At 42.5% G+C, this 23,512-nt stretch overlaps 1 protein-coding gene across 4 annotated transcripts in view; it reads left to right on the plus strand.

Annotated features, from left to right (window-relative positions):
• CRACD (capping protein inhibiting regulator of actin dynamics) overlaps positions 1-23,512 on the plus strand; it is a 192,041-nt gene that overhangs the window by 120,937 nt on the left and 47,592 nt on the right. For 3 of the 4 annotated variants that reach the window (XM_056558411.1, XM_056558383.1, XM_056558387.1), the window contains one exon: positions 2,677-2,854. Coding sequence is in view for 1 of the 4 variants with exons in the window: in XM_056558383.1 (XP_056414358.1) it covers positions 2,677-2,854 (178 nt within the window). In the remaining 3 variants the exon portion in view is untranslated. Of the gene's footprint in view, positions 1-885; positions 1,091-2,676; positions 2,855-23,512 lie in introns of those variants that run through there. The other variant, XM_056558396.1, reaches the window with a different exon arrangement.

The following is a 23,512-nucleotide window of genomic DNA, read 5'->3' on the forward strand; positions in this document are numbered from 1 at the left end:
GGTCCTGCGCTGCCATTGGTCAGAACTCAGTTCTGACTAATGGCAGGGGATAGGAGGAGATCACAGCACTGCGACCTCACTCCTATCCCTTAGGCTGATCGGGGCTGTCACTGACAACTCCGATCATCCCTATTTTCCGGGTGATCGGGTCACCAGAGACCCGATCTGCCCGGAATTGGTGAAAATCGCATGTCTGAATTGACATGCGATTTTCTACGATCGCCGACATCCTACAGCAAGTTCTGAGGGGATTTTTCATTTGTGCAAAACTTTTTAAAGTTTGTGCGCCATTTTGATAAATTTGGCGCACATAAGCTGAAAACACAGCAAAAAAAAAAAAGGCTTTTATGTGGCTACACACAGACACATATTGATAAATCTCCCCCATAGAGATCTGTCTCAATAATATATTTATACCCAGGACTGTATCTATAACAAGTGGGCATCCTCTATGTCTAGTGGAAAGAAGGTTTCTACACCAACACAGACGGGGGTTCTTTACTGTAAGAGCAATGAAATTATGGAATTTCTGCCAGAAGAGGTCATCATGGTGAACTCAATAAGAGAGTTTAAAAGGGGCCTGGACTTGTTTCTGACGAGTAATTGTGGTGTCCTGGTACTGTATTTCATACTGTACCTTGTGTGCTGCGTCCCCAAAGTCAGAGTTCCTTGGTACCATTGGGGTCCACTTGCTGAGATAACCCCTAGTCACCTCTTCGTTCTTGAATTTTATGTGTTACGTGTATATAATTAGTGGAATGTATTGATCTATATAATGTCTGCAGGACCTTAGGTCACATGACTAATGTTTCTACTGTTATGGTATGCTAAAGGACCTTCCAGGTCACGTGAGTAGTCACATGTTCTACCATAATTCTTTGTGTAAAGGACTGACAGTTGGGATGAACCAATCAGCTCAAGGCCAGCCCCTGCCCATATAAGGGAGCTGCCAGCCAATTCTTGCTCTCTTGCTCCTGAGCTGCAAAACAAGCAGCATCTCTTGGGTTCCTTACTATCAGAGAGAGGAGATCCGTGCAACTTACAAGACAAAACCAGGCCTGAAGCCTAACAATCCCGCAACTTACTAACCGTGAGTTACTAAATCAAATCCCCGCTAAAGCTTGCGTGACTGCTGGACCTAAAACCAATCCCCTAAATCCAGCGGAACAGCGTAAATCAATCTTCAGAGCTTATACTCACAAGGTCCCAACCAACTGTCAGGATCCTCATAGACTGTTCATATGTAAAGACTGTTCCTGTTTTACCTCTACATAAAATCTGCAGTAAAGTTTTCTACAGTTTTCTGAATCTCCGGTTGTGGACAATCATTTAATCCTCCCTATGGTTCTTGGGACGGGTGACGATAGGACAAGTATATATTGAGGAGCCCTCACCCTGGCGTCACGGCAGTTAAGGGTTAAACCAGCACCCTTTCATCACTGCACAGCTACACCCCATATACCCCATACCCCCACAAGCTTACCACATAGCAATATTATAGTTTATGGATATTAAAGGAGTAGAGCAGTGAAACATAACTTATCCCCTATCCAAAGGACAGGGAATAAGTTATAGATCGTGGGGTGTCCGACCGCTGGGACCCCCAGTTATATCCTGAACAGACCCCAGCAGTCTGCTGGAAGCGGCCGTTCTGATCCCCGCAGGAAGCTGCGGCCGACACGCCCCCTCCATGTATCTCTTTGGGATACATGGAGTGACGTGTCGGCCGCCGCAATGTGTAAGGGTCAGCTTTCCCCCTTTCGACAGACTATTGGGGCTCCATTCAGGAGATCGCAGGGGGTCCCAGCAGTCAGACCCCCCGCGATCTATAACTTGTTTCCAATCCTTTGGATAGGGGATAAGTTATGATTTGCTACAGAACCCTTTAAATTTATAGGGACAGAATGTTGATCCAGGGATTTGATCTGATGCCACATTTGGAGTCGGGAAGAAGTTTTGCCCCCAATATGGGGCAATTGGTATCAGCCCTGTATGTTTTTTTTTTTTTTGCCTTCTTCTGGATCAACACAGTAAGGATATAGGTTGAACTTGATGGACTCTTGTCTTTTTTCCACCTAATAAACTATGTCATTTATCTGCTTCTTTGGTTTCCATTAAACTTATGAAAAGTTTGCTCTAGTTTAGATTCAAGCCAGTGACTACCAGATGTTGTGTCACTTGTACTGTGGAGAAAATGACAGAGAATTTTCCAACATAGCCAATCCTCTAACCCAATGAGGTCGGTACTACTGTCTAAATTAGTGTCTGCCAATCCAGTGTGCCTCCAACTGTTGCAAAACTACAACTCCCAGCATGCTGGAGGGGGCACAATGGATAGAAAACACTGGTCTTAGGGCAGATTCTCACCTTCTTTATGAAATGTCCACAGTTATTATTCTGCCGCACATCCCCGGTGTGCACTGGAGTGCGATCACATAGATTCGCCGAGCAGCCAGGGAGGGACAGTGTTGTGATTTGGAAATCTGTGTTTATTAACGCATGACTTTATAATCTCAGTTCTGCTTCAGTGGCAATGCAAGACATTCACTCCGATCCCTTGTTTGCTCATAGCCCTGCTTATTGCACTTTGACTTTGTCCTTTCTTATTCTTAGTGGCTGTGCAGCCATGCCTTAGTGTGGAGAAGTCAGATAACACTGTGTATTTTCTCTCTCTAGAGAAGAAGAGGACGGGAAAGTTTCAACCTCTAAGGAAGCTCTTTGGTAAGAAGAAAAAGAAAAACTCCTCACTTCATTTTCAAGAAGGCAAACTTAAGCCAAGCCGGTCTATCGGGAGTGTGTGCAGTAACCCAGCGTCGGCGTTGGCTTCTGATGAAGAAGCATGCGATGATTTGAGGTTAGCAACAGCTTATGCTTTTATTTATTTACATAGGGCTGTTGTATAGTCATGATTTTAGTTTGATAAATTATGTGATACGGGCTGCAGGTGTTACTGAGCAAAGATCCATTATTCATAGACCTGTGACTCATGACGGGCCAGTAAGACAGGTCTGTGTGATAGCTACAATAGAGGTGCAAGGAACAACACTCCTATCGAGGTGTCTGATGATGGAATATAACATTTTGTAGGGATATACTGACCGACAGCAATAGAGGTCGTATGATGGAGAATAAAGAGGTAACACCTTAGATTCCAAAATTGTCAATTCTCAATGACGGACCCATTTTCAGCCTTGAGGATGTAGTGATTTTTCAATTATTTTTAATGGTAACTTTCCTTCAACTTCTTTATGGAATCAGTCATGTTTGTAATGTATTCTATGACTTTCATAATTTATTTTTTTTTGGGGGGGGGGGGGGGGGGACAATTCTGCCATTGTCCGTTGAGTTTTGTTTTTAAGCTGTGCTTTAAAGTAAGAGGGCACAATTCCCTTACTCTTTCATCTACATCTTGACTCCCCTACAGTACCTCGCTGCATTATACCACCCAGTACCATCCCTAGCTGATCATTGGTCCACCCTCTTTGACCTGTCATCAAGCATATTTGTCATTTCTCCTGGTCTGATACAAACATATCCGGATATTTATTCATGGATCCAGTGCTCCACTGGAGTTTGAGGGTTTCCCCATGTGTGTACATGATAGTTTTGGTATATTTTTTTGCACCTTTAGTTATTTCTTATTAGAGGTTGTTTTACTTATCTATTATTATTAGTACGTCACAAAAATATGTTTAAGGGTGCACTCACATCATGCCGCATCCCTGCCTTACCCATGCCACACCCCATTCATTTGAATGAGCCGGTCAGAGTTAGCTAGTGACTACGGTCGGCTCCTTTTTGGTCCATATCTGGTTTTGTTGCCGGACAAAAACAGCGGCAGACCACATTTTCAGTCCAGTAACAAAACCGGATACGGTCCAAAATTGAGCCGACCCAAGTCACTAGCTGTACGGCTCATACAAATGAATGGGGTGTGGCATGGGTCCAGTGGGGATATGGCAGTGGCCGGTTTTCAAATTCTCCCACCGGATCCCAAAAGGTCATGTGAATAACTTATTATTGTGTTGCTGCAGTCATTAAGGCTGTATTTGCAGGGCGAGCCATAGTTTTTATTGGTACTGCTTGTCTTTTTGATCGCTTTGTCTTTTTGATCGCCTTTTATTCCTTTTTTTTTTTTTTTTTAAGGGGTTTGGATGGCAGTGTTTATAAGATTTGATTTTTATAATGACAATTGTGGTTCAGTATAAAGAATCGGGGGCAGGAATAAATCAAAAAGAAAATCACTGCAATCGGATCTCAGCGTCTAGTGTAACAAAAATCAAAATAACTAGAAAAACAGTAAAACTTACAGTATATTTTGATCATATAAAACATGTATAGTAGTATTTTTACATGATTTGATTTAACGTTATGTTTGTGTTTTTCCAGTGATTTTAAATAGAAAGTGTGAATCTGTTAGTACAGTAAGGAGAATGGTTTTACCTTTTCACAAATCCTGATGAATGAAATTAGTTTACACATAATGTAACATTAGGTTTGGTTTCACTTTAAACTCATACAGGCACATTTGTGTAGTCATAGAAACCATGCAGCTGGAAATGCACAGCACATGAATTTTGGCGTAGATGTGCAAAATTTTCCATGTGCTTTTCCATTGTGGAAGCACCGAAAATGACAAGTTTATCATTTCATTTTAGGTGCAACATACCCAGGATTTGTGGCAAAAAAATGGTAAACTTTTTATTTCTGCCTCATATACTGTTTTAATTTGCATAGCCACTCCCCTTTTTGGGTTAGGTTTTTTACCTGCTGGGTTTAAAAGGCAAATGCCCTTTTTTTATTCCCCTAATGCAGTGTTTCTCAACCAAGGTGCCTCCAGCTGCTGCAAAACTACAACTCCCAGCATGCCGACACAGCCAAAGGACTGCCTGGGCATGCTGGGAGTTGTAGTTTTGCAATTGCACTGCCCTAATGTGTTCATTTTAATATATAGATTTGTATGGATGTCCTGATACCAGCTATGTATAGTTTTATTTATTTTTTGTTCTTTTCAATGATAAAGTATTAAACACGTCAATATTTTTCTCACTAAGTATATTTCAAAGATATATTGACAGGATTTTTTTTTACCAGATGTTGGTAACAACTCAAGTAATCCATACATACAAAGAAACCAATACAAATAAGCTCAGAAATCAAGCTATGTGTAATAATGTGAAATGACACAGGGAAAAAGTATTGAAAAAGTATAACTGATATTTATTTAATACTTTATACAAAAGCCTTTGTTGGTAATGGCAGCTTCAAGATACCTCCTGTATGGAGAAACTAGTCACATGCATTTCTCTGGTCCCTGGTGTGATTTTGGCCCATTCTTCCATACCAGCAGTCTTCAAATCTTGAAGGTTCTGTGGGTCTCTTCTATGAATCATGATTTTCAGTTCTTTCCATAGATTTTCAAGGGATTTAAAACAGGTGATTGGCTGGACCATTCTAGCATTTTTTATTTTCTTTGAAACCATTTAAGAGTTTCCTTGGCTGTGTGTTTGGGATCATTGTCTTGCTGTAATGTCCACCCTCATTTCATCTTCTTAATCCTCTTAGATGGCAGCAGATTTGTGTCAAGAATGTCTCTATAAATTGTCCATTCATCCTTCCTTCAAGTATGTGAGGTTTGCCAGTACCATTTGCTGAAAAGAAGCCCCACACCATGATGTCCCCACCTCCAACCTTCACTGTTGGTATGGTGTGCAGTGCCATTTCTCATCCAAGCATGGTGTGTATTCTGGCATCCAAACAGTTCCATTTTGCTCTTATCTGACCACACTATATTCTCCCAGTATTTCTTTTTTGCCTACAAATCCCAGAATTCCATTTTCCTCCCTCCCACACATCAGCCACCCTACCCATTGAAACATAAACGAGCTGCATCCATTCAGAGACCTGTGGTTTTCAATCAGGGTGCCTACAGCTGTGGCATTAGTTGCAGATTGATCCTTCTCCCACCAAGCAATCGCTCCACCCATTGAAGCAGACAGGCTCCCTGTCATCAGCTGACTAGCGAGTCAGGTTTCGGCCGCATTGCAACCTGGGAAAATCTGAGACAACAGTCATTTTGTATGCTGTTAAAAATAAATATTGGGGTGAAAATCACAAAAGAATTGTGAGAAAACCGTCACACACAGGTACAGACACTATATTATGAACTACACTAACTTAACAGCCCCTGTAGCATAGTCAAATAAAAAAAATCCTGGAATACCCCTTTAAATGAGCTTCAACATGCTTTTCATCCAGCAATAAAGTGTTGCGCGGTAAGCAGGCATACAGGCCATGACGGTGGAGTGCATTACTTTCTGTTTTCTTTCAGACAACAATACCTGCTAACTGTAACCAATGCAATTGTTATGCTTTACAACAACTAGGTTGTGATGTCCTGAGGCACCTCTTTTACCTATCATGAAATGTGTCTTATGTGACAACTTGGCAATGAGACCTTTTTGTAGGCCATTAGTTGAGACTCAACCAGCTGATTCATTTGCACTGAAAATGAACTGGATTGCTACTGGCATATTTAAGCTCTTGTCTTGGCTTTCCATGCCTTTTTGCACCTCCCTTTCTTCATGTGTTTAATACATTTTTCCTGTGTCATTTCACACTATAATACATACCATAATTTCTGAGCTTCTTTGATTTTGTTTCTTTGAATGTATGGATTACTTCGGTTGCTACCAACATCTTGTGAAATTTAATGTCAAGAGCACCTTTGGAAATATATTTAGTGAGAAAAATGGTGACATGTTCAATACTTATTTAACCTGCTGTATACTTATTGCAGTGTAATATGCATCTTATCTTGTTTTACCCCTGTTTAGGCCTAGTAGGCTTATATACATGGTTTTAGACTAAGTGTGGCCCTGGGCAAAAATGGGGCCCCAAGATTGCGTGACCAAAGATCACTATGTTGCGCCCCCTGAATTGTGCTGCATCTCGGCTAATGCGAGTAAATGAGATTGCGCTGCAAACCACAAATGGCTGTGACTACAACATGAGAAACGTAATAATTCCATCCAGGATGAATTTGATGCTGTGGTAATTTGGGGTCGCAATGTGACCCCATTTAGTGCAGATCAGCTTCCCCCTTTGCAAGAGCGAAGTGCACTGACAGCTGTGGAGCAACAGTAACTTGTAAGGGCACACGTAGAGAAATCCAGCACAAAACGGCATCATAAAATGGATGGTCAGAGAAAACCACAGAGTCACAGAAAGCCATACATTTTATGATGCTGTTTTAAGGGTTTAATAAACCACCTAAATAGCAAAAAATGATTTGTGCTGGATTTCTCTACGTGTGACCACATTTACTTACATTAGCTGAGATTCAGCACGGTTCAAGGAGAATCAACCCATTTTTGCCATGTAGCCCTAACCTTATATTGTAACCTTGTTCTCTATACAGTAATAGTCACCACATACAGATAAACAGTGATCTCAATGCTACCTATCAGTAATAGCGCCCACATATACTATAAGGCTAAGTTCACAGACAGAATGTCCACATGGAGAATCTCCATGCAGATATTCCGCAAACTGCAGGACACCAACATAATATGCCGCCACTAGGACTGCACAGGAATGCAGCATCTCATAGACAGCCATGCATTCTGTGCGGACACAGAAAATGGAATTTCCGTGCCGGAAACACCTGCGGATCCGCCGGTGACCCGACCCATTTTGTGTCTCCAGCTGTTGCCACCCCACTTCCCCAGCCTCACCTGCCCCTGGCCTGCTAAAAATGTTCCGAAGGCTGGGGCAGTGGACTACCCCTTTAAGTACGCAGCATAGTTCCCCCCCCCCCTTAATAAGTTGGCAGCACAGTTCCCCCCACATTAGGTTGGCAGTATAGTTCCCCCCCACATTAGTTTGGCAATATAGTTCCCCCACATTAGTTTGGCAGTATAGTTCCCCCACATTAGGCTGGCAGTATGTTCCCCCACATTAGTCTGGCAGTATGTCCCCCCCATTAGGTTGGCAGCATAGTTCCCCCCCACATTAGGTTGGCAGTATGTTCCCCCACATTAGGTTGGCAGAATAGTTCCCCCACATTAGGCTGGCAGTATGTTCCCCCCACATTAGGTTGGCAGAATAGTTCCCCCACATTAGGCTGGCAGTATGTTCCCCCACATTAGGTTGGCAGTATAGTTCCCCCACATTAGGTGGGCAGTATAGTTCCCCCCACATTAGGTGGGGCAGTATAGTTCCCCCCACATTAGGTTGGCAGTATAGTTCCCCCCACATTAGGTTGGCAGTATATTCCCCCACATTAGGTTGGCAGAATAGTTCCCCCACATTAGGCTGGCAGTATGTTCCCCCCCCCATTAGGTTGAATCTCCATGCAGATATTCCGCAAACTGCAGGACACCGACATAATATGCCGCCACTAGGACTGCACAGGAATGCAGCATCTCATAGACAGCCAGCCATGCATTCTGTGCAGACACAGAAAATGGAATTTCCGTGCCAGAAACACCTGTGGATCCGCCGGTGACCCGACCCATTTTGTGCCTCCAGCTGTTGCCACCCCCCTTCCCGAGCCTCACCCGCCCCTGGCCTGCTGAAAATGTTCCGAAGGCTGGGGCAGTGGACTACCCCTTTGAGTACGCAGCATAGTTCCCCCCCCCATGTTAAGTTGGCAGCACAGTTCCCCCCCACATTAGTTTGGCAGTATAGTTCCCCCCCACATTAGTTTGGCAGTATAGTTCCCCCACATTTGGTTGGCAGTATGTTCCCCCACATTAGGTTTGCAGTATAGTTCCCCCCACATTAGGTTGGCAGTATAGTTCTCCCCACATTAGGTTGGCAGTATAGTCCCCCACATTAGGTTGGCAGAATAATTCCCTCACATTAGGCTGGCAGTATGTCCCCCCCATTAGGTTGGCAGTATAGTTCCCCCCACATTAGGTTGGCAGTATGTTCCCCCACATTAGGTTGGCAGAATAGTTCCCCCACATTAGGCTGGCAGTATGTTCCCCCACATTAGGTTGGCAGAATAGTTCCCCCACATTAGGCTGGCAGTATGTTCCCCCACATTAGGTTGGCAGTATAGTTCCCCCACATTAGGTGGTCAGTATAGTTCCCCCCACATTAGGTTGGCAGTATAGTTCCCCCACATTAGGTTGGCAGTATAGTTCCCCCCACATTAGGTTGGCAGTATAGTTCCCCCCACATTAGGTTGGCAGTATAGTTCCCCCCACATTAGGTTGGCAGTATGTTCCGCCACATTAGGTTGGCAGAATAGTTCCCCCACATTAGGCTGGCAGTATGTTCCCCCCATTAGGTTGGCAGTATAGTTCCCCACACATTAGGTTGGCAGTATGTTCCCCCACATTAGGTTGGCAGAATAGTTCCCCCACATTAGGCTGGCAGTATGTTCCCCAACATTAGGCTGGCAGTATGTTCCCCCACATTAGGCTGGCAGTATGTTCCCCCACATTAGGCTGGCAGTATGTTCCCCCACATTAGGTTGGCAGAATAGTTCCCCCACATTAGGCTGGCAGTATGTTCCCCCACATTAGGCTGGCAGTATGTTCCCCCAAAGACATACAGCCTACAACCATATACAGTGTAAGGCTGGAGGCTGTATGTCTATGTATTGCCCTGCTTCAGTGCTCCGACCACCGCTCCTCCTGGCTTATAGGCCATAGCAATAGGTCCCGGGACTGGAGGAGCAGTGGTTGGAGCACTGAAGATGACGTGCCACTGGTAACTTACCATGCTGGCCAGCGGGCGTCCTCCTGCTCGATGCTACGCGCCTCCATTCCTATGTCAGTGACGCCCCGGCGTGTGCTATCTCCTGGCGGCCCCTGCGGTTTTAAAGTTAATGCAGGGCCGCAGAGAGTTAATGGGGGCAACCTTGTGTCCCGAAAAGATTTTTTGGGACATAGGGATGTCCTTAATAGTGATGGGGGAAATTAATCTGGGGGGGCAATTGCCTCGTTGCCGCCCCCCCCCCCCCCCCCCCCCCCCGATCTACCACTGATACTTACACTACCAATACTGCCAGGGCCATTTTTGCAACCCTAGCCAAAAGCTAATTTTGCCACCCCTTCACTCCGCCCTTTGATACACCCCACCTTACTACTGGGGTGACACACTGTAACAAGCCCCCTTCACATGTAATTAGCATACTACTGGGGTGACACACTGTAACAAACCTTCTCCTCATGTAATCTCCTTACTACTGGGGTGACACACTGTAACAAACCTTCTCCACATGTAATCTCATTACTACTGGGGTGACACACTGTAACAAACCTCCTCCTCATGTAATCACCTTACTACTGGGGTGACACACTGTATTAAGCCCCCTTCACATGTAATTAGCGTACTACTGGGGTGACACACTGTAACAAACCTCCTCCTCATGTAATCACCTTACTACTGAGGTGACACACTGTAACAAACCTCATACACACATCATACATACACATAAATCTATCATGCACACATAATACATATACACACATCACACAAAATCACACACATACATATACAATGCACATCCCCAGCCCAAAGCCTCGCCTTACTCCCAGGAGATGAATGCTGGAGATCGGGTTGGCTGAGGCTGCCTTGCTTCTGCGCCAGGGTCACGTCAGTAGGAGCTCCCAGCAGCCCCTGGCCTCCTCAGCCCTGCAGGGCCACACATAGTAGAAGGAAAAATATAAAGTGCTGGCAGCGATCGCCCGGGCCCCCGAGCAGTGGAGTGCAAGCAGGATGTGAGGGGGATTTACTAGTGGAGCGCTGCCCGCCGCGTTCCTCCGAGCGTGGTGACGTCTGATAAGTGGAGCGCAAGCAGCGCTCCTCCAGAATACTCAGGACAGGGGGAGGAGTGTTAGTGCCTCAGGCCCTGAATACTGCATTTTGCACAAATTCACGGTAAAATCGCGGCAAAAACGCAGTGATTTTACCGTGATTTTGCGCAAAATGGAGTATTGTTAGTAATGCCCTAAAGCTTTTCAGGGGCAACTGCCTAGGATGCCCCGCCCTAAAGCCGGCCCTGCCTGGGGGCCATTGGTAGGGTTGGTGTGCAGATGGACAGGGCCAGATTAAGGCTGCCTGGAAGACGGAGCACTTCATTATGATTGGGCCCCCCGACAGTTCCCCCACATTAGGTGCAGTATAGTTCCCCCACATTAGGTGCAGTATAGTTCCCCCGCATTAGGTGCAGTATAGTTCCCCCGCATTAGGTGCAGTATAGTTCCCCCGCATTAGGTTGTAGTTCCCCACATTAGGTGCAGGATAAGTCCCCAAACATTAGGGGTGCAGTACAGTTCCCTCCACATTAGAGGTGCAGTACAGTTCCCCCCCCCCCCCATTAGGGGTACAGTACAGTTCCCCCCCATTAGGGGTGCAGTACAGTCCCCCCCCCATTAGGGGTGCAGTACAGTCCCCCCCCCCCCATTAGGGGTACAGTACAGTTCCCCACCATTAGGGGTGCAGTACAGTTCCCCCCATTAGGTGTAGTACAGTTCCCCCCATTAGGTGCAGTACAGTTACCTCCATTAGGTGCAGTACAGTTCCCCCCCATTAGGTGCAGTACAGTTCCCCCACATTAGGTGCAGTATAGTCCCCCACATTAGGTGCAGTATAGTTCCCCCCACATTACGTTCAGTACAGTTCCCCCACATTACGTGCAGTATAGTTCCACACATTAGGTGCAGTATAGCTCCCCACATTAGGTGCAGTATAGCTCCCCACATTAGGTGCAGTATAGTTCCCCACATTAGGTGCAGTATAGTTCTCCACATTAGGTGAAGCACAGTTTCCCCACAGACATACGTCCTTCAGCCATATACAGTGTATGGCTGGAGACTATATGCCTGTTTACTGCCCCACTTCAGTGTTCCGACCACCACTCCTCCGGTCCGGGGTCACGATCTACTGCTATGGGCTATGGGCCATAGTAGTAGGTCCCGGGACCAGAGAGGAGCGGTGGTCGGAACACTGAAGATGATATGCTGGTGAGTGGTGACTTACCATGCGCGCGTCCTCCTCACTGCTCCAATCCGCTCTGCTCTTCTATAGGCGCACGTACGGGAGATCAGTGATGTCCCTGCGTACGCTACCTCCCAGCGGCCCCTGCATTTTTAAAGTTAATGCGGGGCTGCAGATAGGTAACCGGGGCATCCTTGTGTCCTGAAGCGCCAATGATAATCCAGCCCTGCTGACGGAGTGACAATGGAAATTAATATTGACTGCTAATGAAATTATCAAAAGTAACCTGAAACCCATCTCTTACGAAAAGTCTGCAACCTACAATAACTCTGTTACCTCTGTACTACCATATGAGCAGTTTTTTTTTCCCTTTTCCCCCCTTGCAGATTGAAACCCCTTATGGACAGGGTCCTCCCTTCTTACCAGTATGTCAGTCATTTATTTTATGTTTATCATACTTGTTTTTGTCTCATGTTATATAGTTAAATCCATTATCATATGAACAAAGTCCTGGACTTAATGGCATTTAGAGAAAGAATGATAAAAGAGACTGCTGACCAAAGTGAGACCCTCATCTCATTATGACACCCTAGTAATTGCAGCATTGCATTGTAAAGTCATTTACGTCTTGCTAAGCATATCCCTATATACATTACTGCTGACACTGCTTGTCTGCGATTTTGTGCTTGCAGCATTTTCATTACAGTCACAGCTGTAAAGCACTTGCCTTTACATTCTTATAATATTTGGAAATATAGACCAAATCCATTATATTTTGCACTATGAAAATACATCAGCAAAATAACTTTAAATCAGAAAATGGGTACCAGGGAGAAAAACAATGTGATTTTTTTTTTAAAAATATACCCTTGAGTTAAAAAACACATTTTAATTTCAAGCTATAGTACAAAAATGAAATAATAGTAAAATAATAATGATGTGATTCAGTGCTCTTGATCTGTTCTTACAAATACATATATTCTGGTATTAGTTGTATGCATCTATATAATGTCATATTATACACTTACATTTAGGGGATTATATGAAGTGTGTAGCCAGAGATAACTGATCTAAAGGATTTTATGATTCCTTATGATAAGACTTAATATGTATCTAAATGTCTTTATTTCTTTATCTGATTGGTTACATCATCATAAACAACCCCTTGAGCCTGATCCCCCTTTAATATTGCATATGGGCAATCTTTATGGTCGTGAGACATCCCCTTTAAACAATACCAGGGCCCCTATCCATGGTGCTGAAAGATTTGGAATAAAACATTCTCAATAGCCAGTCCATGTATTCTAAAGGGATCCATTTAAAAAAATGAAATGGGATTTCCTTCCAAACGTGATACTGCTGTATTTAGATAATGTTTGGTTTATTGTCTTTGGTTTTTCTGTAACACATTTCACAGCACTGTACAGTGGTCCCTCAAGTTACAATATTAATTGGTTCCAGGACGACCATTGTATGTTGAAACCATTGTATGTTGAGACCAGAACTCTATGGAAACCTGGTAATTGGTTCTAAAGGCACCAAAATGTCATCCAAAAATAGGAAAAAGTGAGAATTCAAGAAAAATAAGTAGATAACTAATACAGATAAAGAAAATCCTTACATATAAAAGTAAGAAAGATCTGCTCGGAGCTGTAAATCACTGTCTATGTCAGTGTTTCCCAAGCATGGAGCCTCCAGCTGTTGCAAAACTACAACTCCCGGCATGCTGGGAGTTGTAGTTTTGCAACATCTCGGGGCACAATGCTTGGGAAACACTGGTCTATGTAGAGGACAGGAGTTTCTTCGGGGTCCTGTACAGTACACGCAGTGTCCTAAAAAAGTAACATGGAGTCGCCCTCACCTGGTGTCCAAAGGAGCAGGTAACCCTGGTACAGGTAAAGTGTACAGAACATGTAATACCTCCCTGTACTGTAGGAGCGCTACCAGACATCAGTCAGTGCATACGCTTCAGTAATACAGGGGTTTTACCAGTAAAATGCCCATTCTGATTGGTCAGTTCTTCCAGCCATTGGCATGTCTATCACAAAATTGCATGGAAGTTGTAGTTTTACCACAGCTTAAAAGAAACTAAACACAATTACCCCAGGGCGCATTGCCTGGGGTACAGATATCCCTATATTGTTGGATTACCTAAAACTTAACTTTTATTGAACGATTATAAAATGGAAAATAAAAAATAGGAATAGTGCTCAGAGTGAGTTAAAATTAAATGTCCTATATGCCTATCCTCTCATGTAATCAGGTGGAACAACCACTTTCTATATCTGATAATGATGGGAGATCTGTATTAGGTCCCACATGTATTTGCATATGATAACATGCTCTAAAAACAACAGTATGTGCCCCCTCTACATGTTTCGGTGAATCATCACCGTCCTCAGGAGATATATGGTAACAGCTCATACGGATCTCCCATCATTATCAGATATAGAAAGTGGTTGTTCCACCTGATTACATGAGAGGATAGGCATATAGGACATGTAATTTTAACTCACTCTGAGCACCATTCCTATTTTTTCTTTTCCATTTTATAATAGTTCAATAAAAGTTAAGTTTTATGTAATCCAACAATATAGGGATATCTGTACCCCAGGCAATGCCCCCTGGGGTGATTGTGTTTAGTAGTATATCAGATGCCGGATTGCCTTTGGGGGCAATTGCCGTTAGCTTAAAAGCCACAGGCTGGGGAACACTGCTTTACAGGGTGGTGAGTATAATTGCAGACTCCCCTTTCCATTCTACCATTAACCCTGTTAAATCATGAAAAGGAGATGGGGACAGACAAGTATCATGTACTTTTGTCTCCGATGGTATTAGGTATGATGGTTTTTACTGGAAAGGGGGAGGGAGGAGTTTCTCCCCTGCACATATTCCCATATATTGGCTATATACACCAAGCAGCCAAGTGTTACTACAATTTACAAAGACTTTACAAAGTCATTTAAATTGCTTTGATCAGTCAGTGTCTGGATACTGAGACCCCCACTGATTGCTAGACCCAGTGGAAAAAGGCCTCAGCTGGGTGCTTTTCTCTCTGTTTCTCTCCTAGCTGCAGGAGACGAGCTCCAGATACTTTGTATAGAATCTATCTCCTGCACAGAGGGGAGAGGAGCACTTAGCTGAGCACTTCTCCCCACTCATTAGCAGTAATGGTGGTTTCCATACCAAGAGCTTGACCGATCAAAACTGTTGACATGTCTCTATGATACTTTAAAACCACTTACATGGCAAATAACATCAATTACCTTGTGACAAAAACAATCGTGGGGCCATATTAAACATAAAGTGAAGAGTCAGTTCTTGAATTTAATGTGTTAGAAGAAATAAACTGGGTAAGTGTAAAGATCTGAGCAACTTTGACAAGGGCCAAATTGTGATGGTTGCATGACTTGGTCAAAGCATCTCCAAGCTGTAGGTCTTGTGGGATATTTCTGGTATACAGCCTACCAAAACTGATCCAAGGAAGGACAACTGTACCATGGGCATTGAAGGCTCATTGATGTGCTTGGGGAGAGATAGCTAGCCCTTCTGGTCTTATCACACATAAGAGCTACTGTAACACAGATCGGATAGGGGAAAAAAGAAGTTAAAGTGTACTATGGTAGAACAAATTCGCTTTCTAAACTAAAACTATGCTCAGAAATAGACTAAACTCTGACGTGTTGTTTATGGTAAACCCAAAACTCTTGACACTTGCCTGGTGAGCTTTGACATAGCCGGCAGTTACAGTGGAGCTCTTTGACTATATTGCAGTAACATTTTTACTATCATGACTAGTATTTATTATGCAGGCTTCTAACATTTACTTTTGTAGCGTCCTGCAGCAGACGCGTACCCATAGGGGGTGCAGAGGTAGCAGTCACATTGGGGCCCTGCTGCATAAGGGGCCCCAAAGGACATTTGTCCCATAAAAGACCAGTATTATAATTGGGACATGGGGCCCTGTTGCAGATTTTGCATCAGGGCCCAGAAGCTACAAGTTAGGCCTCTGTCCTGCAGGTAAATTAGTTTTAAGCTTTTTTTGAATGATAAACAAATTATTGTACCTGTCCTAGGGATATAAGAAAAGTTTTTATCAGCTGGGGTCTGAGTGTTCACACCACAACTGATCACTAGAATGAGCTTTTCTCTATGTCTAGGTGAGCAGGAGGGTTTCATACACTTATATTAGAAGACCATCTTGATCATGTGACAGAACATACCAAGTGCACACTTCTCCAGACTTGTTCTACTAATTAGTCTGGGTCTCTATAACATATCAAAAGTATTTAGAAATAAAAGTGCTCATTTAATCCTCTAGACTATCTGCTTCTTGGAAGAACCAAAGGCATACCCCATCAGATAGGCTATAATAATCTGACAAGTGTGGCTGAATACAGAATAGAATCAGACTAGAGAGCTTGTGGGATCTCTCTTATAGAATTTATGGGAGTTATGAAAACAGCTGAGCTCTCAAAGCAGATCAAAGAACCCGTATCCATTCAATATATAAGATGTATTCTACAGATATGCAGATATGTAAATTGATGGAATATCCCACTTGTGACATCAAAAACATTGAGTGAAGGGGTATTCCTACAATTTAAAGTTATATAACTAGGTTATCCGACTGCTGGGACTCCCCACCAATCACCAGCACAGGAGAGAAATGTCCATAGCACTCTATGATTTCTCTATAGAGTTGCATTTGGCATCGTTCACAGCTCCATTCATTATAGGGGACATTCCTTCACCATTCTGGTGATCGTGGGGGTCCTAGCAAAGGGATCACCTGTTTCTACTTTTCCTTTAGAGAGGGGATCACTTTCAATTGTAGGAATACCTCTTTAAAGCGGTTGTCTATCCATTTCTTTCTATTACTATAGTAATAGCCATCCCGCCGCAGTCAACAGTGCCCGATCCTGCTGCTCACCACCTCCTGGTCTTAATCTTGATACAAGGAAGTATCCACTCAGCTAATCACAGGCTAAGGTGGGTTACTACTGTGGCCAGTGATGAGCTAATTGGGCATTTGCTCCAATGGTAAGCTGCAGGGACCTAGTACCAGTGAGGGATTGTGGCATGTGCTATGGATTTTATCATTATTATTATAATTTTTTTTTTCAGCCTGAGCACTTTTAAGCATGAAAAGAAATGGTTGTCAGGCTATATTGGTCCAGTACTAGCTGTTACTTACAACCTGTACTCCTAAGATTGGAAGAAGGGATGTCACCTGTCATTTCAAGCACAGAGTTGTATATGCAGTATATGTTGAATATGCAGAGGTCACATTTGCTATGCATGGTGTTTTATGGAATATGAATATTTTCTTCCACTAGCATTAGCAATACAAATCCCATTTGAAGAGTAAGTGTAATGGAATGTAGAAAGCCTCTGGGATAATCAAGTTCCTCATCAGTTATATAATTATGTGTTATATTATTCAGATACATTCACCTGCAAAATATGTCTCCCAACAACCTAGATTCCAGATCTTTCTGAAGTCTTTTCTTTTATTTAGATGTAATAACAAAGAGGAAATAGTCCCTTTAATGTGATAAATTGGATGCGGTCATGGTTTATATATTGTAATTATCTAATCCTTGTATAATATGGCCAGACCTACTTTTAAAGGGGTTTTCTCATAAAAAGAACTCCTTTGTTTACGGTAGCTGGCTTCTCTAGCCCCTAGGCAAATAATTGCTGGATACGCTGTAGCCAGCCACACATTGTAGCACTACATGCTAGTAAATTCAAGTAAATGGCTCTAATAGAGGGGAGTCCTGAGCAGGAGACCCTGTCTATGTTGTTTAAGTGCAGTAATAGGGCATATAGGTGGGGTTTATGGTGGTTAGACACCCCCTTTAAACACACAGTGTAATCTTGACCATCTACATGTGGCAAACATGATCATGGACAGTCCATTAAATTGCTTCTCTGTCTATATACCGTAACCAAATATATATGTGCAAATGTTTCTGGTATAAAATACAAACTATAGCCAAGCCATTTTCAAGACTATGAATGGTTTAGCTCTGTCTTTATTCCTTCACCCTTCATATGACTTTTTTGTATGTTACTGACATAACCCCATGTTGCTTTTAGCTCAAACTTAGTACACAAGGATATGGCACTCCTACATAGTGATGACTTCTTGATCATGTCTGTGGAGGCTGAGCTTTCTACTGTGATGACAAAGCAGATGAATTTACCATGAATATATATATATTGGGTTAGGAGTTTTATTGGTTTCTGTCGAAGGAATATTTACGTGATAGGAAACCAGGTTGTTATCAATAGGTGTGTGGACGTCAGCAGAACTATGTCATGTGTGTCGGAGTAAGCTATCTACATTATCATATTTGAATCTAGAGTTCTTTGTTAAGTTATATTATTTTTCCATTTATGGGGGTGAGACAGTAATGTTGTTAATCTTTTGCATTTATAATAATCTAAATGGGTAGATTAACCCAGTCTGCTTATCTATGCTTCTCTTTTTTGTGGTCACTCTCATGGGTAATAGCAGTCACTCCATTGAATATAATCAATTATGGAAGTATTATTTATGCTCATTTTTCCTCATTGAAGCTTTAGTATGTGAAATTAATTTGACTACTTTTGTGTTTGACAAAAAGAGCCTATGTAGCCCCGTGTTATGGACCAGAACCTTCTAGACCATCAGTCTTAGGTCCCCATTAGACACCCTTCCCCCATTGGTGAATGCTGGTACTTAGGATGATCCTGTGTATCGTCATAGTAACAAGGCTGCAGCATAAGCATAATTACGATCCCTGATTTACAGAACAAATCAATCTTCTATCATTACTTGAGTAATTACCCCGTATTAGTTTAGCTTTTTTTTTTTTTTTTTTTTACAGAGATTGCTTGGCAGGCAACCAAAAATGACACTAGATAATTTATTATGTTGCTCTCTTCCTGAGCAATGCAGTGTCCAATCTGATAATAATCCAACCTTTTATAAACTACCGCAGCTCCTGGCATATGGACACTTCTCGCAGACATTCTGAGAGGCATTTGCTTCACAAATCCCAAAAATCTGGTGCAGTGATTGTAGTCCAATTTCTGTATTAAGATTAGAGTACTCCGCTGAGGTGAGGAGATAAGTAGGGCACATCACTTAAATTCATCTGTGTCTTGTTCATATGCAAGTCCAGATTTATTTTTGTTGCCCCATGTTCCACAGATAGATCCAGAGCTGTTGAATAAGTTAGGTCAAGCTTCGAACTTCATTTTCATTTTCATCTCCACATTCTAAGGCTATGTTCACATGTCAGAAGGTCCACACGGAAAATCTTTGTGCGGACATTCTGCATACTGCGGTTGCTGGCATGACATGCCAGCACTAGGACGTCTCAGGAATGCACCGTCTCATAGATGGCAATGCATTCCGTGCTGAGTCCAAAGAAAGAATAGACATGTCCATTCTTTCTGCCAGGGGCGCAGCTATAGAGAGTGCAGAGGTAGCAGTGGCACCGTGGCCCTGGTACGGTCCCAAAGCATATCTGCCCCATAAGAGACCAGTATTATAATTGGCACATGGGACCCTGATGCAGATTTTGCATTGGGGCCCAGAAACTACGTGTTACGCCTCTGATTTCTGTGGACACCGGAATTAGAATATCTGCATCAGATGTTTCTGCACGGAAATTCTGCTATGTGCACAGCACAGCAGAATCCCAATGAAATCAATGGGACTCTGCTGCTGCGCAATTCTGCACTGAAATTCTGGTGTGTCAACATGGCCTCATTCCACCTCTGACACCTCCTTATTGGCTCATTTGTGATATTGAGCAGTTAATATACTATAGTAAAATGGTAACATCCGGCTTTGCATCATTATCATGACCCCACAGTCCTGGATGGACCCCAAAGTTTCCTAGTTGACGAGTTGGTTATTTTGGCCAGGCAGTAAATCCACTGAGTTCAGTTTCTATGTGCCTCCAAATAAAACTGGAGGTACAGTAAGGGACTCTATCTATACAACTTAAATCCGTATATAGTAGTGTGCATTTAAGCTAAAAACTATCACCTTTAAGAGACTAGCCTAACATTTAAAGTTGTTCCCTATCCACAATATCTTACTTATTACCCCTTTTAAGATCTGTAAAAAAAAAAAAAAAAAAGAGATGGCACTGTTGTAAAATAAGGTTTATTCAGCCTGACTTCGACATTATCAATAATAGAGTGTTGGAGCATTAGTCTATGACATGGTCTATGGAACCTCCAATCATAGCTGAGTTTAGCACTTGGCAATGTTCAGAAGTCCCATAGAGAATGGAGTATGGTTAAGCATTTATTCAGAGGACTACGGTATTTACCTCCGGTCTTGTGACTGGTAGGCCCCCCCTCCGATCAGCTTGTTATCCTCTATCATATAAATAGGGAATCATTTTTTAATGGGATAACCTCTTTACCATACTGAACTTGCATATATGAACAGCTACCAGTCACACCTGCTTGCTTTCAGGGAAAGTAAATGGGTGGGACAAAAATAGTGTTCTTGTGCTCCTCGGAGTCTGCCAGGCCCAATACTCTTATGTATACAATGTAGGAGTTTGGGGAACCGCTAATACAAAGGAATTATGGAATCTAGCATTGGGTTATAATCCAAGCAGTCTAAAGGCTAACAATCTAAAATATACCATCTACCAGGGGTATGGGTGATAAATGTCTGTGGTTGGAATTACCCTCACATATAAATTAGAATGCACTGAGACAGATAGCCCAGACCTACCTATTCACTAATAGAATTATTATCAAGGGAAAAAGTGAGTATTAGAGTTGGAATTTACATCCCACTGCTATATATATCTATAATATATGAAACTATGATTGACTTGTAAAGAAGGATTCCAGATATTTAGAGTAGACGTCCATTTGCTTTCATTTGGTTGCTTGGTGCAGAATATTATTTACAATGAATTGTATAAAAGTACAGACAGGTAGAAATATTCATTCTAAACCACAGACTGAGAAATCCAAACAATGAATCAGTGCAACATTCCTGTGAGTTGTACCTGCCCGGAGCTGGCAAGCACCGATACATTGTAATTCTGCCTCACACCCTCTGAGTACATCTGTGAGCACATTGTTTATTTAGTTACTTGTGGAGATATTAGAGGATGTTTTCCACCCCATGGTACAGGATACAACCATGTCAAATTTGATAGCAATAATAAATAAATAATAAAAGAAAAAAATTATAATAATAAAATAGTCAGCATTTTTTCACCCAAAAAATGAACACATTTTTAAACCAATGTATATTACAAATATACATATGATGGTATTATCTACATTATATAAAAAGTTTTTACAAATGACAAGCATACTTTTTGGCCATTTTTGCTTCTGATAAACATGCCCTAAGTATCCAGTTATTTGTAATTTTTATATTAGTATTTTTATTCCTGTTCTTAGATGGCATTATTTTTTTTCTAACGCAATTGTTTCAATCATTATGATTCATGCAATTAACAAGTTGAAGTGTGGAACTAAATGTTCCGAACGCTGTTTTTGGGCTGCGGGGGTCAGCCACGCCCCCTTGTGATGTCACGGCCACGCCCAATCAATGCAAGTCTATAGGAGAGGGCATTGACTTGCATTGAGGGGGCATGGCTGTGGCGTCACAAGGGGTGTGGCCCACCCACCCCCCCCCCCAGTGTGAAAACAGCGTTTGGAACATTTAGTTCTATGCTGGTCAGTGGAGTACCCCTTTAATCCTCTGCACCCTGACTTATAGCAAGTTTGTGTGTCAGGAAAAAAACGCCCTGTATGACAAATTTACTAGATTAGAAAAGTGACAAAAAAACAGCACTAGGTCAGACCTGGCATTTCTCATCAAAGTGTAATCAAAGTCATACTGCAGGGATTTTATTTTTGCACCTAAATCACTAAGGCTCACAACTTTTACTTTTTGATTTTTAGCCAGAAGCAAGAATGTAAGCTACACGGAGGAGAAACATAAAAGATTTAAGTGTCTCAAAGTGTCAGACAAAGAACTCACTTTTAAATGTGTCGCCTTCTTTTTGCTTTACCAGCAGCAAGTTATAGTAAAGATACAAACTTAGATATTTAATACTGGTGTGCAGGGTCTTATTTACAGCTAGTGCTGCCCTAGGCACTCAGAATAAGTAAATCATATTAGGGTGATTTCACACATGTCAGATTTCTTTTCATGCAGATCTGTAACACATACACAGAAAAAAACCTGCCCTATTACATGGGGTGATTATCAGCTGAACAGGCCAACACTACCCTGTGAAATAGGGCCATCGATCAGCTGATTGATCATTTTGACCTACTAAAGAAAAATTATGTGAGGTTGGCTGCACAGCTCCCCCGTGTTATAGGGGGATGTGTGGCCAATAACTGATTGCCACAAAGCACTGCACAAATGATCCAGTGATCGATCGCGCAGCCCTCCCCCTCCCAGTGCTTGAGTCATGTGAAAAATTATGTGAGGTTGGCTGCACAGCTCCCCCGTGTTATAGGGGGATGTGTGGCCAATAACTGATTGCCACAAAGCACTGCACAAATGATCCAGTGATCGATCGCGCAGCCCTCCCCCTCCCAGTGCTTGAGTCATGTGATAGGCTCTGGAAACGAGCACCTATGTACGAGATTGGTGCTTATTTATTAGGTGGCTCCGGCTGTCTAATATGCATATTTTGTTGCAGTGATGAAATCAATCACATATCCACAACATAATGAGCAGTTGCAAATTTGCGGGTACATTTTGCACCAGCACTGACCAATGTGGAATCAACTGAACAAAGGGAAGGAGGAATTGTTGTTCTAGGCAAGGGCCCTTGGATTGATAGTTTCAAATATGGCACTGTTGGTGCGAAGAGTTGTGCACATTTGTGAATGGAAGTACTAACCTTTGGTTTACATTTTATCTATTTATTTTACACTTGATTTATTTTAAGTTTTGTTTTTTATTCAACTGATTCCGTGGTAAACAAGGAATCAGTGATTTGCATAAAAGGAAATGATTAAAACAGGATACAATTAGAGGGAAGTAGAATAGTGTGATCCCGCACCACTCACATCCAGCTTGAGCTACTTTAGCAATATAGAGACTAAGGGGGACATGTATCATTATTTGTGTATGGTAGAAGCATTTTACACCTTTTCCCGAATTCTAAATTATGTGCAGAAGCTCTAAATTTATCAATCAAGTGCAATGAGCTTCATAAATTGCGGGTAAATATAGTAATCTCCTAAATCCACTCTTTGGAAAATAGAATCAATGATTTAGAGCATCTTGCTACGTTAAGTCCAAGATGGCTTATACTTGCGCAAAAAAAAACAGCTCTTGCGGCAAAATTTTTGGTGTAAAAAAAAAGTATGCAGTTAATAAATCCATGTGTACTATAGATGTCACTCCAAGGTACCCTGATTCAGCCACATCTGGAGGACATGCTCTACCAAAACGTGCGCAAAAAAATTGCGCAAAAAAAGGGCTTGCGCAAAATTTTGCGCAAAAAAATACACACAAAGCAGGGGTAAAATCTTTGATACATGTCCCCCA

This window comes from Hyla sarda, chromosome 1, assembly GCF_029499605.1.
Source record: "Hyla sarda isolate aHylSar1 chromosome 1, aHylSar1.hap1, whole genome shotgun sequence".
Classification (NCBI taxonomy): Eukaryota; Metazoa; Chordata; class Amphibia; order Anura; family Hylidae; genus Hyla; species Hyla sarda.